The 20,364-nt window shown below is 42.1% G+C and overlaps 1 protein-coding gene across 2 annotated transcripts in view; it reads right to left on the reverse strand.

Moving 5' to 3' along the window:
* Nucleotides 1-7,546: 7,546 nt before the first annotated feature.
* ankrd50 (ankyrin repeat domain 50) overlaps nt 7,547-20,364 on the reverse strand; it is a 32,046-nt gene continuing 19,228 nt past the window's right edge. For both annotated transcript variants that reach the window (XM_077532155.1, XM_077532156.1), the window contains exon 4: nt 7,547-12,434. In XM_077532155.1, the coding sequence (XP_077388281.1) occupies nt 8,932-12,434 (3,503 nt within the window). In that variant the 3' untranslated portion in view covers nt 7,547-8,931. The remainder of the gene's footprint in view (nt 12,435-20,364) is intronic.

Consider the following 20,364-nt stretch of genomic DNA (forward strand, 5'->3'; position numbering starts at 1 on the left):
ACTTGCCAAAGGTTATATACTTGATCTTGACGGTTCATTGCTTTCAAGAGCAGCCAATTGGTCCGTGAGAAATGTGGATAGATGACGCATATGTTTTTTGTGTGTGTGTAAGACAATAAATACATGGAAGCAACCAAAGGGAGTCGTCATTAGCATTTCTTCTACACAGCTAGGTTTGTTGAAGACCCTAAATTGTCCATAGGAATGAATGTGAGTGTGAATGGTTGTTGTCGATATGTACCTTGTGATTAGCTAGCCAGTTCCGTGCCATCTGACCAAAGAGCAAATATCGTTGGTTTGACAGATTCGACTGAATCCCAAAATTTCCTTCAGGATAAATAAAATACGGAGCCACCTGGCTACAGACGGGGAAAGGTTGAGTTTTCATGAGCTGTCGCTTCCGATGACTCGTGTCCGCCGTCATGGCTTTGGCCGCCGCTGACGAGGTGTCGCCGCAGATTCTGATGGGACCCCAAAGACTCGTAGAACATAAAAGGAGGTAGAAACAGAACTTTATGGGAGCTAACTTCCATCTCACGGTTCTCTTAGTGGTTAGCGGAAAACCAAACATAAAATACTGGTTCTTGTTTCACAACTTCCTGGATTGTTGAGACAAATTTGTGTAACAAGAATGATAAAAAAAAATAAAATCATTCAAAGCATTGTAGTCAAGTCTCTACTTGCTGTTCACAAACCATTATCCATTGTCCCCATTTAGCACAATCTCACAATCCATCCCATTGTTGATGCGCATGACCTTGTCTTGTCCACGTTATTAACTTTTATTTAAGGTACGGTCGCAAACAAATTTGTACACACAAAGGAGGTTAATGTGTGTTGACCTGCGGGGGGGTTACACCAGGCCGTCTGAATACGGACTCGCCGTATAACCTCCTTCTTTGTAGCGCCTGACCTACATTCTCCGACAGCCACGACTGGTGGGCCAGCTCACGACACAATGGATGAAGGTGCCACAAATCAAACAAAAGAAGCAGAGGTGACTCAAGTACTCGCACGTTGTACTTACAAGGAGAAGTGCGGACACTTGTATAAAATAAATGACTTAGCATTGATTCAGCTCTTTAAGTAAAATAGTACAACATCTGTAATTTACACAACTGAAAAAATTGATTTTTTTTTCTTTATTGTTATTTATCTATATTACTCATCGTGATGAGGTGATAACCTTGGACATGCTATCAAAACATACTCAAATTTGTTTCCCTTCATGCTCCAAATTGGAGAGAGACCTTTACGTTTTTATTTATAGCCGATACTGATTGTTAGTAGTTAAGGACACCGATAACAAATATTTAGAGCTGATATTCATTGCCCAAAAGGGAAAAAATTGGCATAAAATAAAAAAAAAAATACAAACACCTGCTCTTAAATTTTTGTGAATTTTTAAAAAATGTTTATTGAGCAAAATTTATGGTTCGTTAAAGGATCATTGGGCAGTTTGTCACTTTTTTACTCACGACTGCCACCTCTGGCCCAAAGTGTAACAACAGCATCTGTGTTAGGCTCGTTCATTGTGCGCGTGCGAGTACGTGCACGATCTTAAAATGACAGCCACAGTTGACAAACGAAGACATAACTTCCAATGAGTTAAGATAAACTTTGCCCCTGTTCTCACCAAAGAAACTGTGGAGTGTGCAGGGGTTCGCATCTCTGAAATGTTTAATAATTAGTAGGGATGTAACTATAAGCGCGATATCATTATATTGTGATATTAAACCTGCCACAATATCGTCGTCGTCAAGTTCCGGATATTTAAATGCAACACATCTGTTCAAAAAGTCAGGTTGATTTTCATTTGTGCAGTTCTAGCACAGTGTTGTTGTTTTTTTTTAGTGCAATTTAATTTTTATTAGGGATGTTTTGGCCCTTCTATATTGAAAATCTACACTAATTGTCAGATGAAGGGGAACGTAATATGCCTGTGAAGCAAGTCAATATGCGGAGGAACTCAATGTGTGCATACATGAACAACATAACATAATAATAACACAACAATAATAATAATAAATAATAATAACATAACATTGCTGTTATGTACAAAACCACAATATTATGCTTTTTTTTAAAGCATGAGCTCTTTTTTTTTTTTTTTTACAATATAGTGACCTATTTTAAATATCGCCAACCTCCCCACAATATTGTGATAATTATCATATTGTGAGCTTCATATCGTGATGATATTGTATTGTGACGTTTGGATATCTTTACATCCCTAATAATTAGTGTCCTGGAGTTAACACTTTTTCAAATTGATCTATTATTGGGCATATGATTCTTCAAAATGACCGATGCCAATATTGGTCAAAATGCTGAATATAATTGGTCTATCCCTTCTACCGATCCAAATTTTTGATTTATTTGTATATTTTTACCATGGCACATATCGGCATTGTGTCATCTAAACCACGCAGTGTAAATCCAACCTAACAGTGCATGCATGAGAAGTCCTAAAGTGTACTCGAATTAATCCGATGATATCATGACGCTGTGGCAGCGACCGCAAAGGGAGGAAATGCTTCTGGCTGTCCTGGTTTTAATGACACACAACCAGGAGGCGACTTCGAGACGCACCTCACCCCAAGTTGAACCCAAATAATTGAGCCATCTTGAAACCCAACCCAGTCTTTCATGTGTCCAAACTGAACCATTACGCCACATTTTCCATTCCAGGAGCTGCTGGAAAGACTCGGCATCCCGCGGTCAGAAAATTAGATGACATCGCTGTCTGGTGTGATGTCAAATGTGCCTGGTAGAAAGTAAGCTTTCGATTTTACAGAGCCTATCGGGTGTTAAACTGGCCTTACACAGTGATGGCTTGCCCACACATAGCTCCGCCCCTGAGTTGGACAATCAGAAGTTTAGGCAAGGTCAAAGTTCATCTTTATCGAGCTTTTAGGTTCATCCTGATAATTTCACCCAAATGTCCAATATTCTGAGCATTTTGGTTCATCCAGTCTTGTCTTCACGCACACACGAGCGCAATGGTAAGAATAGAAGCTCTCTCTGAGTGCAACATGCAATTATACACGGATACTGCCAGACTTGTTTACTGCGCTCTGTGGAGACAAAAAAAAAAAAAAAAAAATGGACGTTGAATTTTGTAGAGGAACTTCAGTTACAGCAGGCGCAGTCGTACCTGTGATATCTGCTATCGCGTTGCTAATCGTGCATTACATCTTTTTGAGACATTACCAAGTGCAGTGTCCCAAGTGTTTATTTCTATTGTGCAGTAAGGTAGTAGTTATCATAACTAATTGGCAAGAGGAGTCATCGCACAAAGAAGGCGTTCATTAGGACACATATAATGCGAGACCTTTTGAAACATAACCGAGTGCATCATGGATCGTTTTTGTGGTTTATTTCTAGTCTTTCTTGTTTATTTCCAATGCTCAAAGATGGTGGTCATAATGACTAACTGCTGCACGGAGAGATCATGTTAATCATAACATAAATATGTGTGCGTGTCCAAGAGCTCTGTGGATTTTTTTTTTAACTTTGTGGATTATTTCTGTTCATTTCTAATGTTCACGGTGGTGCTGATTGTGTCTACGTGGTATGCTCGCATTGTTGACACGATTGAAAACAGATGTCATGTGTTCAGCAACAATCAGCTGCAAAAGTCATCACGGCAAAACTCTGAAGCGCTCTGGCCGAAACGCAACTATGTTCGAAGACAAAAGTCAAGTGTCAACCCGAAAGAATCCACATGGAATGTCATGTGACGCCTCGTGTCGATAATTCTCGTCCCGCATCAGAGAAGATCTTTGTTTCTTCTTCTTCTTCTCTTCGTCACTGTTCTCCATCTGTCCCCGGGCACCGTCACGCCTACTACTTTGATTCAATGAACACACGGTGTGTGCGTGCGTGTGCGCGCTTGTGCGTGTGTGAGCGAGACTCGGGTTTTATCCCGAGATGAACTCGGCAGCAGTGGAGTTGAGGTCTGCCTGAGAGACAGGAAGGAAGAGAAAAAGAGTCCACATAAACAAAACAAAACAAAAAACATCAGGAAGGCAAGCACAAATAAAGCAGAAAATGTTTCGAGCGAGGTCCAAAGACCGGAAAGTGACAGACGTGACGAATGGGGGGGACGCAAAGGAGGACGGAAACGATGGAGAGATCCATCAAAATCAAAGCCAGGAGAGAAAATAGTCAAATATTTGACGGCTCTCCAAAATGACCTCAAAATTCACTCAGTCACACCTCCTGGAAATTTGGAATTTAGCTGTATGTCATTTTGGTTGGAAGTAGTCATTTGTCAGCCAGTGGCGGCTGTTCAAAAAAAAAAAAAAAAAAGCAGCCCCCTCCCAAAATCACTTTCACTGATCAACATTAGAGGTGGGAACCTATGGTACCTCATGATACGATACAATATGTGATATAAGGCTCACGATAACGATTATCTCACGATATGACGATAATGTGACTTTCGATATATTGGTCAGGTCATAAATCCACGATAATCTAAGATAAAACTACTCAAGACATAAAGTGATGTTTTTTTCAATGAGAAAATATTTTCTTTTTGTACCATCACTGAAACGCAATATTCAAACTGGTGTCTTCTTCTCAGTGAGTATTTAATTTTTTTTTTTAATAAATACAAATATCTTCTTAACAGAGACAAACTTTCTGTCAACAATTTTTTCTTAAACACTATTAGTTACTATCAGTTACATATAGTCAATTGTTTCATTTTATAAACTGTAACAATTTTTTTTAACATTGCGAAAGTAAATAAAATTACTTAAATATTAAATCCAATTAAATCAATATTAATTGTTGATTGTTTTAAAACATTAAAATTGAATATATAATACATATTTTTCATAGAAATGCATGCCAAACTGGGTCAGTAGCTGGACAGATAAATGTCTTCCACAAGTAAAAAAAAAAGTAAGCTGATGAGTCTTCTTCGCCTGAAGACTTCTGTACATTTCCCTGCCACTCTTAAGAGGTGCGCCCCCTAGCGGCCCACCAAGTAATTGCTCAATAAGTAATGAATAATGGAGCCATTATAGTGGCTGCATATTAACTACAAATACCACGATACTTGCGTAGGCGTATTGATAATCTATCGGGAGACAAATTATCACAATTTATCGCAATATTGATATATCGTCACACTCCTAATCAACACTGAATTGGGTGGACATGTCTATCATAAGTGGATGCACAAAAAACGTCTCAAGGATCCATACCCAGAATTCAACAGGAAGTTGGCAGTTTTGGTTTGAAGCCACCATTTCTCTATTTAATTGTATGTCCTATAAATAAAATCAGCCCCCAACACCAGTTAAACCGATCAACACGAAATCTGGTGGACATGTCCATAATAACAGGGCACACGAAAAAGTCTCAAGGACCCATGTCCGGAGCTGAACAGGAGGCCGGCCATTTTGGGCAAATTCCAGGTATGTTACTTTGATTGACTCCCATTAGGGAATATACCCAAATCGACATCCGAGACTCTTAATAGCCGTCGCTGATGCTGTTCCTTCTTTTGAAATAAATGTCATGTGGGGGGAAAAAAAGCCAAAGAAAAAAACAAACAAACACTTTTCCAGGTTTTGTGCTTCTTGAGTGGCGCGGCCATGGTATGCAAAGTGCTGTTAACTCAGTCGGTATCCACAACAGTGCGAGCAATAAAGGGCATATTGGGTGGAGAACAAGCAGATGTGGCTGCTGGCACAAAAAAAAAAGAAAAAAAAAAAAAAAAAAAAAAAAGACATGACATCACTTCCAGATGGTTTACTGGTTATTAGCCCACAAAGTGGGAGGGGGTGGAAGTCAGTGCTGAAAATTCACACCAAATGGCTTTCACAGTCATTGGGACAGCATGGCCACAATACATTAATGGGATTTATTGTGGGGTTATGGTGGTGAAATAAATAAGGTACAAAAAGTGTCATGGTTTAGGTTTGCCCACCAATAAAAATGGAGAGAAAAAGCGTCTTGATGATGATAATTAAAAAAAAATAATTAATAATGGTCATTTTATTTATAAAGCGAGTGTTGACAGTGAATGGCATCAAGTAATATAATTAATCATTCATAATTTATTACAAATAAAACGCCCTCGGATTGCGTTCACTCGGTTGGCATGTATTCCTCCTCGCTTGTGACTGTCGACCATGCATCATTGAACGCTAATCAGTTTAGCAGCCCCACTGGGTTTTGGGGTTTCTTTTGAGCAAGGTAGATTAGTTATGATTAGCTTTTAGCAAATACCGTAACTTTTTTTTTTATATAACCACTCAAGTTATAGAAAAATTCATGTTAAATATGGTACAAAAGTACATAAGATTCACACACACAATCATTTAAATTAACTGCAAACATTACATTAAAATTAGCTGTAATTATACTACATTTAACAAAAAATTCAATTATATTGAAACTTCATTACTTACATGATTTATATTAAAAATTAATTTAACAAAAGTACTTTTTTTTTAATTCCTCAATTTAATATAGAGTGATCTTAAATTTATTTGGCAAACTACATTCATTATATTAAATTGACTGCAATCATATTAATGGTATTAAAATGGAATAAACACATTCATTCATTACAGTACTTTATATTGAATATACATTAATTATTTGAAGATTTATTTAATAAAATTACATCAATTACGTTAATTCAACTGACAATTGCAGTAAATCATATGAAAATTAATTATAAATGACATTACATTGTCACTTTGGCATTGTTGTCTTGTTAAAGGCCATCAATGCATTAAAATAAAGTGGATAAAAGTACAGTAGATACAGTATTTTTTATTTTTAATGAAAATTAGCTCTTCTACTTGAGCCCATATACACAAGAATCCGTACTTGTGCTTACGTATGTCGCTTGTGAGTACTTCCGCCACCTCTGTACCTTGCAGCAAAGAGTTCTGCAGCATTGGAGCTTAATCCACTCTTAGCGGGTGGCCAAGGTGGAACAAAAAGTGCCGCATGACGCATCGGTGTATGTGTGTGTGCGCCCCCCACACACAGCTGAAAGACAGCATGGCGGGGGGCTGATTCACCTCGCCCTGTAATCAGCAAGTGGAACATCAGAGAGAAAATGGTGCGACGCGAAGGACACATTAGCTCCTCAGGGGAACTTTGGACCATCCGTATTAGAAATAAATGCAGCAGAAGGTGCTATCGTTGGGAATTGAAACATTTTCATCCAAAAAAATAATAATAAGGTCACGCATAAATGCAAAGTTGTCCCGCCCCCCTCCACTTCCCATTTCCCCCCCAAAAATGACTTGGCCAATTATGCTATTAGGCTAACACGTTTGAACTATAAATATAGCTAGTAGAAGTATGATCCCAAAACAGTTTAATTTAATTTCAAACTCATTTTACAATATAAACATGGAAATTAAATGGCACTTAGAATTGATTTAGGAAAAATGTGCTTGAGGCATTTGCATGTTTGCCAGTACCCATGCGTGCGTGGGTTTTATATGGGTATTCTTCCCACATCCCAAATCCTGTCAACTGAACAGGTGGACAAAGAAGACAAGTGTTGTTTTTTCCAGCAGTAAAGCAAATATGTTTATTAAGCTTTTTTTTTTTCAATATACACGGGGGGGAATCCATTCATATAATACAAGGAAGTAAATGAACGTTGAATGTACATATGAGATATTTATTTACAGTCCCGGCCACCCAAAGATGGCTGACAAAACACTGAGCTGTTGAACTGATAAGACTGCAAACTTTTTTTTTTTCCTAGTTTTTCTCCTTTTTTGCCGAACAGGTTTCAGGCCTTGCTTGACAAAGTGTTTGCACATGCGATAGGTGGCCATGATTGTAGTCCTTGGTGAAAACGGCACAGCATGATGCAAAAATATGACACAGCCTGTAACTGCAGACTTAATGAAAAACAGATGTTTCCGATTTTTTATTTTTTTATTTTTTTTATTTCGGTCCCTTTTTGACTGACTGTTTTCTTCCAACTTTGGCATTCTAGAGTAAAATCCAAACTCTTTTCAGCCGCTCCCGTGTCTCTCGCATTTGACCCCTTGACAGCATTGTACAAAACAGAACTGCTTTTAGTTTAGCACCAAACAAATGCGGACGCTAACACCATGGATATATTTAAATATTCTTATGCACTCGCAACAAATATATATATAAACACACAACTTAAAAAGAAGGAAAAGAAATCCCATGGGGACAGAAATTTACCTTTATCCTTTTTGTCATGAAACACTTAGAACACAACATGAGTCCAAAAATAGCTGCAGGCAACTTGTCGGAACGTAACAGCACCATGGTAGAGCGGAACGTAACAAAAAGTGGCTTTTATCCAAAATAATAAATACGCTCTCATATCTCCAGGACTGCTTTGAAAACAGAACAAAAAGGAATATTTGGAGAAAAACGGCCTATTGATAAAACATCCTGGTTTAGAACGCCACATGCGCGATAATGAAACAATGAAAAGGAATAGTCACAGACTGCGGATAAAATAAGGATGGGCTTCCAGAGTAAATAAAATAAAAGCACGTCTGTCATTTGACTCTTTCCAAAGTGCATACACTTCTTTTTTTTTCTTTTCCTTAAATAGCATTGTATTAAATTATAATGACAGTTTTGCATGGAAAAGGCTGTAACAGAATGTAGGCACATTGAGTATCAGTCCACAGAAAGCCTTGAGGCAGCGACCGAACAACCCCCGCCCTCCCGATAGTAAGGTTTCCACTTTTTGAGATCTTCCGAACGCAGTTGCTTTGGCACGTTTGTGACCGTCGGCATTCAGGATGGATTTCAGTGTTTCTCAGGGAGGAAACAAACAGTCCAGATGGAGAACATTCTTCATGCAAGTCTGATTAGATGCAATCCAGCAGCGACTTAAGTCAGCCATTGTGAATGTGCCGTCCGTCCGTCCGTCTTTGACACCAGCAACTATAAAGGGGTCTCCTTTTTGTAGTTGAAGCCGGGGTCCGATCCTTCAATCTGCAGTCTGAGAGCTTGTTTAAGGCTTAGCTCCGTGTCTCCGACGGGATAGCTCTCCAGGACGTCCTGGTGGTGGCCTCGGTTCTGGGGTGCGCAAGGAACCGACACCCTCCCCAGGAAGACCTGATGACCCTGTAGGTGGTAGTTGGGGTTGGTCATGATGCCGTTGCGCTTCTTCTCAACACAGCTCTGTTTGTGGATGAAGAGCTGGTCTTGCTGCGTCGAGCCGCCGATCACCACCTTGCAATGGGGGTCCTTGCCGACTGATTTAGTGAGAGCAAGACGCTTGTCCATCTGGGTCATCTCATACTCAAGTACCTGACCTTGCGTGGAGCCACCGTTCTTGGATTTTTTCTTGTCTGGCGCTCCTTTGCTGTTTGCTGTGCCGTTCATGATCTTGGTTGCCTTTGTTGACTTGAGACCTGGTTTCAGCAGCGACCAGTCAAAGTCGTTGGACGGCGACGGTGGTGGCTGCTGACCGACGGATTTTGTGGTTGAGGAAGGAGATACGATGGACTGTCTGCTACGGCTACGGGGCAGAGAGTGTTGCTGGATTTGTTCAGTGAAGGTCATGCCGTGGAAGCTGTCGATGGGAACTGTCTGCGCCGTGGCGGTGGATGATGTGGTCCTCAGGGACGAGTTCTTGGAGCTCTTGAGCGAATTGTTGGACAATGATGATTTCTGCCTGTCCACTGTGGAGTCAGGGGATTCCGACGGTGAACTGAACGCGTGCACGGGCCCGTTGGTGAGACCACGTCCCGTTGACTGCAGATCTCCTGCACCGGTGCTACCGGAGCTGCTAGATTTGATGGTGAGCGACTGCAATTTACCTGTCATTTTGTCTTCCATGGTATGCACTGGCGACGGATTACTGCCGTTTAAAGTCGTGGCTCCGTACTTTTCCAAGAGTTTGATGATGGTGGAATGGCCGCCTTTTGCGGCCACCCTCATTGCCGTGCGTCCAAACTGGTCTGCGTGGTTTGGGTCGGCACCATTCTCCAGAAGTATCTGAACCACCTCGATGTGACCTTCCTGGGCGGCAATACCCAAGGCCGTTGCACCCTGGTTGCATGTGTGGTCGACCCGTGTGCCGTTTTCTATCAGGAACTGCACAACTTTGGTGTGGCCTTGCCATGCGGCCGACTGCAAGGCAGAGCGCCTCTCATTGTCGCAGGCATTGACGTCAGCGTGGTAGTTGATGAGCAGCCGCACGGTTTCCAGATGACCCTGCCAGCAGGACACGTGGAGGGCTGTCCTGCCCTCTGTGTCGCATGCTTCCACGTTGGCGCCATTCTCCAGGAAGTACTCTGACATGGCCAATTGGTTTTCCAGCGCCAGTATGTAAAGCGTCGGGCGTCCGTCGGCATCCTTGTGGTCAATGTCGGCACCATGGCCAAGCAGAAGCTCCACGATGTCCCGGTGACCTTCCAGTGCCGCCACCCTGAGAGCGTTCCTCCCATCGTAGCCTCGCTGGTCTATACACGACTTGATATCTAGGAGGATTTGAACACAGTCGTAGTGTCCCTCTTGCGCTGCAAGAATCAGCTGTATCCTGCCGTCATTGTCCACCTCTGTGCAACGAGCGCCTTGCTCGATCAGGGCTTCACACACTAGCCGGTGGCCTTCAAAGGATGCCATGTGAAGCGGCGTCCAGCCTGCATCGTCCCGGTGGTTCTCATCCAGACCTCTGTCCAGCAGAGTCCGGACCACTTCCACATTGCCCTGAGCGGATGCAATGCTCAGCACCGTCCTACCCTCGCTGTCAATGCTGTCCACCGCCGCGCCCCAGAACAGCAGCGTGTTGACGACGGATGCATGGCCCATGGATGCAGCCGCGAGGAGAGGGGTGCGCCCATTGTTGTCCGTGTGGTCTACGTCAGCACCACCTTCCAGAAGCAGATCTACAACGTCTACGTGTCCTTCGTAACCGGCCACCAGGAGAGGAGTCATGCAGTCTTTATCGCAGTGGTCTACCTCTGCCCCCCTGTCAATTAGAAGACTCACCACAGAGGCGTGGCCTTTACTGGCTGGGACACAGAGAGCTGCCACAGAAAGTGCAGTCCGGCCGTCCACATCCTCATGGTTGACTTCTGCCCCATGGTCCAGGAGGTGCTCAACTATCTCCCTGTGTCCCATATAGGCAGCAGCGATGAGGGCTGTTCTTCCTTCATTATCGGCCTTGTTGACTTCAGCCCCATGCTGGAGGAGGTTCAGCACAATGTCCTCGTGTCCCCCCCAAGCGGCTGCCCTCAAAGCTGTCCTACCATCGGCATCAGCACAGTCCACCTTGGCACCAGCATACAGCAACGCGGACACCACCTCTGAGTGTCCACCCCATGCAGCCGAACGCAACGCCGTCCAACCATCGTGATCCGTGTGGTTGATGTTGGCCTCGCAGCCAATGAGGAAGTTGACCACTTTGGTATGACCTTGCCTGGCGGCGAGAGTGAGCGCCGTTTGTCCATGGTTGTCCTCCAACTCCATGTTTGCCCCTCTGGAGATTAGCAAGGTGACAACATCGAGGTTGCCGCTGTACGACGCGTTGGAGAGCAGAGTTCTCGCGCTTGAGTCACACTGGTTCACAGAGGCCCCATTGTCCAATAAAGTCCGTATGGAGTCCTCTCTCTCCAGGGCCTGTTGTACGATACACGAAGCATGGTCGTCTTCGTTGTTCACATGCGCTCCGGCTTTGACTAGAAGTTGCAAAACTTCTTGTTCCCTCGGTATGGAGGTGGTCAGAGAATCTTTGGCAGGGGTCCCATTCCAGACCATCCAAAGGGCCAGATTGAACGGCTCCATCTGCAGATTGGAATTCACAAGGTGAAGCGCGAACTCCTGCACTTCGCGAGGTTTGAGCTGCTTTGCCCGGCAGGTGTAACTCATAGCCAACATCCGGTGTCCCTCCGCGGCGTTGCACAGGTATTTTTGTGTGCAATGCTTCACGTCCAGTAGCCATTCTGCAAAACTGTAGTGGAAAAGGATTTTGGTGCTTCCAAGACCATCCACCAACAGTTTGGAAAGGATGTCCATCTTTTTCTGAAACTCTTCCATTGTCAGTGTGGTGTTTTTGGTCCAGACTGCGTGGTACAATTCTTTGACCGTGAGTGGCCTGCATGTGGCCAGGATGACGTTGAGGATGGGCTGGACTTTGGCAAACTGTTTCCTGACAAAGAGTCTCTGGCAGAGCCACAGGTAGAGGCCGTTCAGCGTGCCTGGGATATCGCGGATCTCGCGCAGCATGATGAAGTTTTCCACAACGCCGTCCAGCACTCGCTCCAGGTAGAGGAAACATCCACTGCTCTTGATATGGAGCTGGTTAAGCATCTCTGCCGTCTCCTTGGTGAGATGCTGCCTCAGGGCCTCCTCCTGATCCAGGCGGTGGAGGATGTACTGTTGAACATCTTTGACGATGTAGGCCTTGCGCAGGTCGTCCAGGCTGATTTTCCGGAATCCTGAGTGGAAGAAAAACAAGCACACTGAGATTAATGACAAGACTTGTAATCAAATAAACAATGACAGTTGTTTTTTTTGTTTTGTTGTTGTTGTTTTTTACTGAAAACTTTTTTTCCTTCAGCTTGAACCCCTGCGGCTTCCACAAATAAGCAGTTTAAAGATTTTCTCACTCCCAGGAGTGTCACGTTTTCATCTATTAGCTTCTTTTCAACTCAACAAAATCATATTTACTCTTCGTTTTTTTTTTTCCAATAAGTTCCATGTTTTAATTAACTCTTCATGTTTTTAAATCAAATCTGCACGTATTGACACATTTGGAATAGTATACGGATCTGCACAATCATCATGCCAAAAACGCGATGTAATGCAATCTTCTAATTGAAGGTGATCAATTGAAAAAGGCAATTTTTGCTTTGTTTAATAATTTAAGTGCAATATGCAGCCAGTGGACTAGTGGTTAGCACGTCTGCTTCACAGTTCTGAGGTTCAGAGTTTGCATCTCGGCCTCGGTCTTCATGTAAGTTCTTAGTGCGCTTGTGTGGTCCTCTAGATCATTCCACATTCCAGGAATGATTGAAAACTCAAAATTTGACTTGTAGACTTTTCATATTGTTTCACAGGTATTGTTCAATGTTTTACAATAAAACAAGATCGGAACATTGAAGCGGTTTGCTGCTTTTTGTGAAGAAGTCAGAAGCAGCATGTCAGACTTTTTAAAGATCGGGGATCAGTGATCGGCCAGAAAATTGTGATTGGTGTACCCCTACCTGCAACCTTAATGAGGACAAGCACTACAGAAAATGGATGAATGGAAATACTGTATGTGGCTTATTAATCAGTGAGCCTAATATACCGAATCATATGGTATTTTAAGGCTAACTTTAAAATCATACCCTGTACTTAGCCATTGATTTTGTACTTTCCGGGTAATTAGGCTCAGCTAATCTTCAGTTTCCTAAGGCACAGGATAACCGACTGAAACACATCCTTTCGGAGGAAATGAGCGTGTCATCCCTCTCGCTGCTGGCAGGAGAGACCATCAAGCAGCAGTTAGCTTTGAACTCGGGCAATAAGCAGTGAAGGGAAAACAAATCTGGGCCGAGTAAACTCGCGGGATGCACTTACTGCGTGTGGAGGTTATTTTAACAGCGGCGTGCGCATACGTTACAGTTGAAGCTCGAGTGGAAGAATGACCGCAAAAACGCCATAAAATGTGAGAAATGTGTCAGGCCAAAACAAAACACACGCCAAGAGATACACTGTCATATGAAGTAAGAACAGACTGAGGCGTAGAAATAAGTATCCCCTGCTGAAAGAAAACATGTCGTTTGACTAAATAGCCTCCTATTTGGCGGTGCAAAGGTTAAGAGCACGACATGAGCTGTGGTTATGAAGAGCTGACGTCCGAGTGAGAGGGGCAGGAGAAACATCCCATTGCCTCGCTAATTGTGCATGGTGTGCCTCTTCTATTGCAAGCCTTCTGCTGAGAGAGATGAGGCTTAATGAACGTCTTTAAGAATAATTACTTTGTGGAGATGTTCAGAAGAGCCCTACAATGGCTTTCTCCAAGATGCATGTTAAAGCCATCTGTGATCGGTGCACTCTGGAGAGCATTTCCGCGTGCCTTCGTTTACAATTCCCACGGTTTTCAGGGCCACTGGGACCGGATGAACTGACTGGGGGATTTTCGTGGAAAAGAATGCTTTCCCATGTACAAACATAAACATTTAAATAGGGGATGCATTTATCCTGAACACCCTTCTACTCAGTTTACTCACAAATTCACCTGCTCACATTTTGTGTGTGATTTCTCGCTTTCTAAGGTCCCATAAGATTGCACCAAAAAAAAACAGTTAGCACTAACAGTAAATTAGTAAATGGTATCAAGAAAATATGTTGAAATGATACTTCTTGATCGTCCTAATGATGGACAATCGCTGTTGTTATGGGTTGTGTAGACGCTTGCTTGTCCCTAATAGTGTATTTGGGTGATATGGGGTCTCATGGCAATTGCAAAGCCTGTACAGGACGTCCTTACTTCAACGATACCGGTATACTGTACGTACATCGTTTTGAGGCTATAAATCAGGCACTATGAACTAATTTGCGCAGAGGTGTAAAAAAGATGTGGCACAAAGAGGCATGTTCACTTACCACTGTACATATAACAATTTTCATGTTTTTTTTTTGTTTTTTTTTTCATGGCCCAGGAGTGTTTTTCCTAAAAAAATATTTACTGTGATTTAAGTAGATAGTCAGTGCTTCTAACCGATTTAGTTGTTGTTGTTTTTTTTCATCATCTGTATATGTGATTGCTTTCCACTTGTAATATAGCCCAAATGGAGATTCAGCATGAGTCAAATTTCTGACAAAGCTGAGACTACTGTTTGGATAGCAGCGAGCTTGTGGAATTTCCTCCCACGAGGCCAGTGAACCCACACCTGGAGGATGGATAGCAAACACGAGGAGCAAAGCCGCAGTTCTCAAGCATGTAGTGAACTTAAGGACAAGTGAGCCAAGACGAGGGGTGTGTTCTTGTCTCTTCTTGAGACCTATTCATCTGACAGATTAAAAAAATAATAATAATACTTAACTCAAGCTCTTGTTATGCTGGAGTGTATGCAAAAATTTACTGGACACATTCCTATTGTTATATCAAGAACTTTCCTACACTAAACAGTAGGGGTGTGAATTGCCTAGTACCTGACGATTCACAGGTCACGATTCGATTCGATACCGATTAATCCCGATACGAATTTATAAGTCGATTGTTGCGATTTTTTTTCATTCAAATTTAGAAAATACTAATCAGTAAGCTTGTAGTGTAAGATTTATATGAAAATGTATTATTTATTTATCTGAAATTTCAGTCTTATAGAGGTTGTAATCTGTTTCATGTTTGAACGGCATTAAAATAAAATATTAAGGCTTAATGTTCCGTTCATATAACATTCTTCCATGCTCAAGGTGTGAATCCTAACCCGAAGTCAGACGTTTTGTTGAATATTTTTCCATTAAAAATGGAAGTTTAAAAATCGATTCACACACACACAAAAAAAAAAAAAAGGCAATGATGATAAGACGTTGAATCGGTAAGACTACCGAATGAACAATTCTGAGCTCTTAAAAAAAATAAATAAATAAATAAATAAAATAAAATAAAATAAAATCGATTTTTTTTAATTGAATCGATTCGAGAATCGCGCGATGTAGTATTGTGATATATCGCCGAATTGATTTTTTTTAACACCCCTACTAAACAGTGAGTGTTGATGACAACACAAACCCAATGACCCCAACCCACTTTCAGCTCATTGTTGCACTGCACCATGCGCCTCTTCCTCCCGAAGCCCCCTCCTTTTCTTTTCTTCAGCCGCATGACTTTTTGCTCCAGTTCCAACTCCAAAAATCAATCCAATCACAATAGCGGGAAATACGGAAAGACACATAACAAAAAAAACAAAAACAAAAAAAACGGTTGCAGATTGTGTTGTTGTGATCCACATAGGAATTTAGTCCGACTGTGATACTCTGATGTCGCCAACTCTCTGGACCACAGCCTTCTGGCCACATTCTGGGTTTGTGCCAGCTAGGAAAGCCACGAGCTAAGACGAGGCGAAGAGCCATTAAAAGGCTCAGATGAAAAGTAATGTTTTGCCTTGAAGTGGATTTTAATTGGTTTTATTCACCGAAGGTTCCCGTGTGAGCACACCGTCTGCTATGGAGCAATTCTGCGAGCTGCGATATCTCCTCAGCGAAACAAAATAAAATTGCCTTTCTGCCGCAGACAAAACATTCCGTGGTCACTGACTGTGAGGACAGTCACTTGGAACTATCATAGAAGGGAGGAAGAGGTGGGAGTTTGAAACCACTGTGAAGTCAAGACACTGTTATATATTTAATAGCAGGAGAAGAAAAAGATAGCATTTTATTTTACACCGTAACAGTTCTTGAACAATGAAAGTTGACCGTCACTTTACATAGTTGTCTTCTGTGAAGATTTTGTTGATTTTGCCGTAATATACAAAATCAGTGTTTCCTAAACTTTTTCAGCTCAGTATCCAAATTAGAAATGTGTTTTCCCCCTGGTACCAGGATGTTCCCTTTTTTTTTTTTTTTTTTTTTTAAATGCTCTGTGCCTGATTGTTTCGATCTACCAAAAAAATAAATAAATAAAAAATCTGGACAACTTTAAATTTGGTTGTATTCGCCAAGAATGTAACAAAGTTTGCCAGTTAAAACAGTGCAAGAATGTTGGTTTTTGAAAGTATTAGGGTGTTATAAAATACTAAAGGATTTCCATAGACCGATGGTCCTCAGTTTATGACCTTGTTCCATTCCTACAGCAGCCACATAGCAGAACACAAGTCAGAATGTGCCGTAGTCTAACATGGCTATAATGTATGCAAACACAATACAGTAGTAAAGTCATAATTAGTAAATATGCCATAAATACAGTATAAAACAATTCAATATTTGTGGTAATGTAGTTCATTGCACACTGTTCCTAACCGCTTATGTCAGGACCTGCGAAAACCAAGAACCAAGGAGCATGTGGATTTGCTGACAACATTTTACTCAAAGAGTGACCTATTTTAGGCAGGAAACCCTGCGTTAGATTATGCCAGTCCAGACTGTATTTTTGACAGAAACGCAGTTAAACAGTTTCCAGGAATGCAACGCATAGCTTGGCTAAAGAAGTCTTCCAAAAACTTCAACTTTTTCAGTCAACAAAGCCTCGACTGTAGTAGCTGTGTGGTCGTCTTTTGGTTCGAACAATAGTGGCAGCGAAACAAGCAACAAATGCCACATTCATCAGTGTGCGAGATGCAGCGCCAGAGTAAAAAAGGCCTCTCAGCCAGCTGCTGCTTGTTACAGAACTGGATACCAGCCACAGGAGACACAGCTCCACGTACAAAAGAGTGACTGTTTGCATTGGAGATGATTTCAGATTTACAAACGAGGTCGAGGGCATGTGTGTGTCGGAGAAACTTGCGGTGTGAGCTCACGGGTGAGTGTTTAAAGAAGAGGTGTAGCGTCTCGAATCGTCAGTGTTCCTTTTTTGTGGGACGGCGTCTTAGGTCAGCGGATCAGCAAAGAAAACAGAAACTTAAGCCCGGCTGCCCTCAGATGCTCCGGCAAAGCCGCGCGCGACAACGTCTGCTCGACAGCTGCGCCGCTCGCCGCTCCAGCGAACACCAAAGCGCCAAAAGTCCTCGACACAAGTATGAGGACCAGAGTCCACAAGGGACTGCAGACAAGTGTGGTTATTTCATTGAAGAGCAATTGTTTTGTTTGCTAAGCGCTCTGTTTATCTCTCTGCGGCTGTTTCTGCAGAGACGGTTGGAGAAAAATCATTTTTTTGGTGCCACTGCGTCACAATCGTTACACTTAATTAATTATGTCGCGCTGCAGGCGACGCTCATGCTCAAACATGCCCTGTGCTAAATTACAAGCCCGGTTCCAGTCAAACCTGTTGTGGTGGTGTAACTGAACAGGTCTGAGGGACGGGCTTTTGGGGGTGGGGTACACAAAGCACAACATACAGTTCAGCGGCCGGACCTGTGACTTTTGAGTGACAGAGGCTCATTACGATGCAACGGGACACTGATCTATAAGGCGGGTGCACCTGGTCCCTCCAACATATTGCGGCGTTATCGCCGCATCTCACACGGCTTCTTTCAACAGCACAGCTGAGCAAGTTGACAAGTACTCAAATAACCTGCGAGGCCAATAAGTCTTGCTCCATTTGAAAGGCGGTATTTTCATAAAACGCAACTGTCTGTTCGCTTGAAACGATTAAACATGATGGATGGTTTGCAATTATTATTATTTTTTTTAATTTCCAATTGAACACCGTCATCTTAGACTGGAATCGTGCCAAAACAAATTTCTCATTGTAGAGCTTGATGTTATTACAGCATGTAAAGTGTAATCACAGATTAATTGATCTTGAAATGTTGATTGATGGTTGATGAAATTTGGAATGTCACTCTCATTTTGTTGTGTTGTGTTTATTCACTTTGAACTAGTTTAATGAAGAACAACTTTGCTATGAATAACTGAACTCCATTATTTCTGATAATACACATATGTACGTATTGTCATTTATAAATGTCCTAATTTTTAACTAAGCATGTATATTGGTACCATCGTCAACCGATGATCCCTGTACTAAAATGGCACAAGCTTATCGATCGGTTTGTGGTGCTGACTAAACCCAGCGACTACAAATACATGCAGCAAATTTCAAGCTAACCAATAGAAATCTGACATAAGACGTCGATGTAGCATTTACTTGCAACAGGCAACTCTCTCACTCGAGGTGTGAAAAGGCTTCGAGTGCTGAGACTTTCGACCCCACGCAGGATCAGATTTCTTACCACTCAGCCTAGTGTTTTTGTTCATCAATGCACTCGCTGACTTCCCACCGACCTGGTGTAGAGTGTTCCGCCACATGTTTCCTATTATCGGCACAACAAATGCAAATGCAAAATGCAAATTGCATTTTATTCATTCTATAAGGACAAACAAATGCCGGGAAAGTCTGGAAGCTTTTTGATGCTTTATGGGGAATCTATCGAGAAAACAAAAATTAAGGCAAAAATTAAACAGTGTAGCATTATTATTGTCAGGCAAGTCATAAGGCAGAAAAGATCTACTTGAAAGCAATGAGAGCAAGAACAGACAGCACGTGCCAGGAAGTCTCTCTGTATTTATCTATGCTAAAGTCTAATTAAGACCTAATTATAACCCCCTTTAATTAAAGCATAATCCGACAAGTCTACCTCTGTCTAACTGCTTCAGAGCCTCAGAAACATAAAAACGCTCAGCCTAAGCACTTGGCAGAGAGATGCCACATACCGAAGGGGCATCACACAGATTGGTCTGCCATGTCAGTGCAGCGGCGTTGGTGGAGAAGATAGACCTGTAATTTAACCAGCCGTCAGACTGCATGCTGGTGAAATTACTGTATTCAGCCAGGATTACGGTCTTCAGATCATCTCATGTGGTAGTCAACTTGTAGCCTGGAAAACGACATCTCGTGCTTGAATGTTGGATGGAAGCATGCTTGTCGGATATGGCTTTTCCCTATGATGGCATTTTGGGGATTGGGTTATTGTGTGTTTAAAATGTTAGGAGACTCATTGAATCATAATCAAATTTCTCATTTGTACTACGTTTTCACAGTAAACTGTACACACACATCAACAAGTGGGACAATTTGACCAAAAGCATTTTCCCTGCCTTGTGGTCAAATTCAACAAAGTCCCCATAATCTGAAGTCCCAACGATATTATCCTAAGTGATTTTTTCCTCCCCGATCTGCTTGGAAAAGGCCCAGATAAAAAAATGACGCTCATAAAATCCTTGTGTGTGGCGAGTTGGTCCGACCAACGGACTCGGTGATTGTGACATGTAACGGAACGATAGACAATTAGGAAGCTTGCGCTGTTGCCAGACCAAAATAGAGAGGAACTGGCTGTAGTGTGTTGAGTGTTTGTATCAAGTAAGGACAATCTTAGCAGTTCTTAAAAAAATAAATAAAAATAAAAATAGTTTGGATGACAAAATTCGGTATTCATGTACGCCGGTTAAGAAATCTTTGAAGATAAGAAAGTCATTGCCTTACAAGACTATTTTCTTTTGGTGTTTCAGTAATAAATTCACATCGTAGATTATTTTCCCATCTCCTAATTTGTCAAGTCTGCGTATTCCCTGATGAAGTGCTCAATTTGTTAAGATGCGGTCTGTCTTTCTTTCGTGTTGGTACGTCTCCATCATCTAAACAAGTGATTTACAGATGATTCAAACGCATCTCTTGGGGGAGCATTCCTGCAGTCGACAAGACGTGCAACAACCTTGTTGCTTTATGACTGTTTGTGTTGTCAGTGTGCCAGAAGCTCTTGTGGTGACTTCCAAATGAGG

Source organism: Festucalex cinctus, chromosome 9 (genome assembly GCF_051991245.1).
Source record: "Festucalex cinctus isolate MCC-2025b chromosome 9, RoL_Fcin_1.0, whole genome shotgun sequence".
Taxonomy (NCBI): domain Eukaryota; kingdom Metazoa; phylum Chordata; class Actinopteri; order Syngnathiformes; family Syngnathidae; genus Festucalex; species Festucalex cinctus.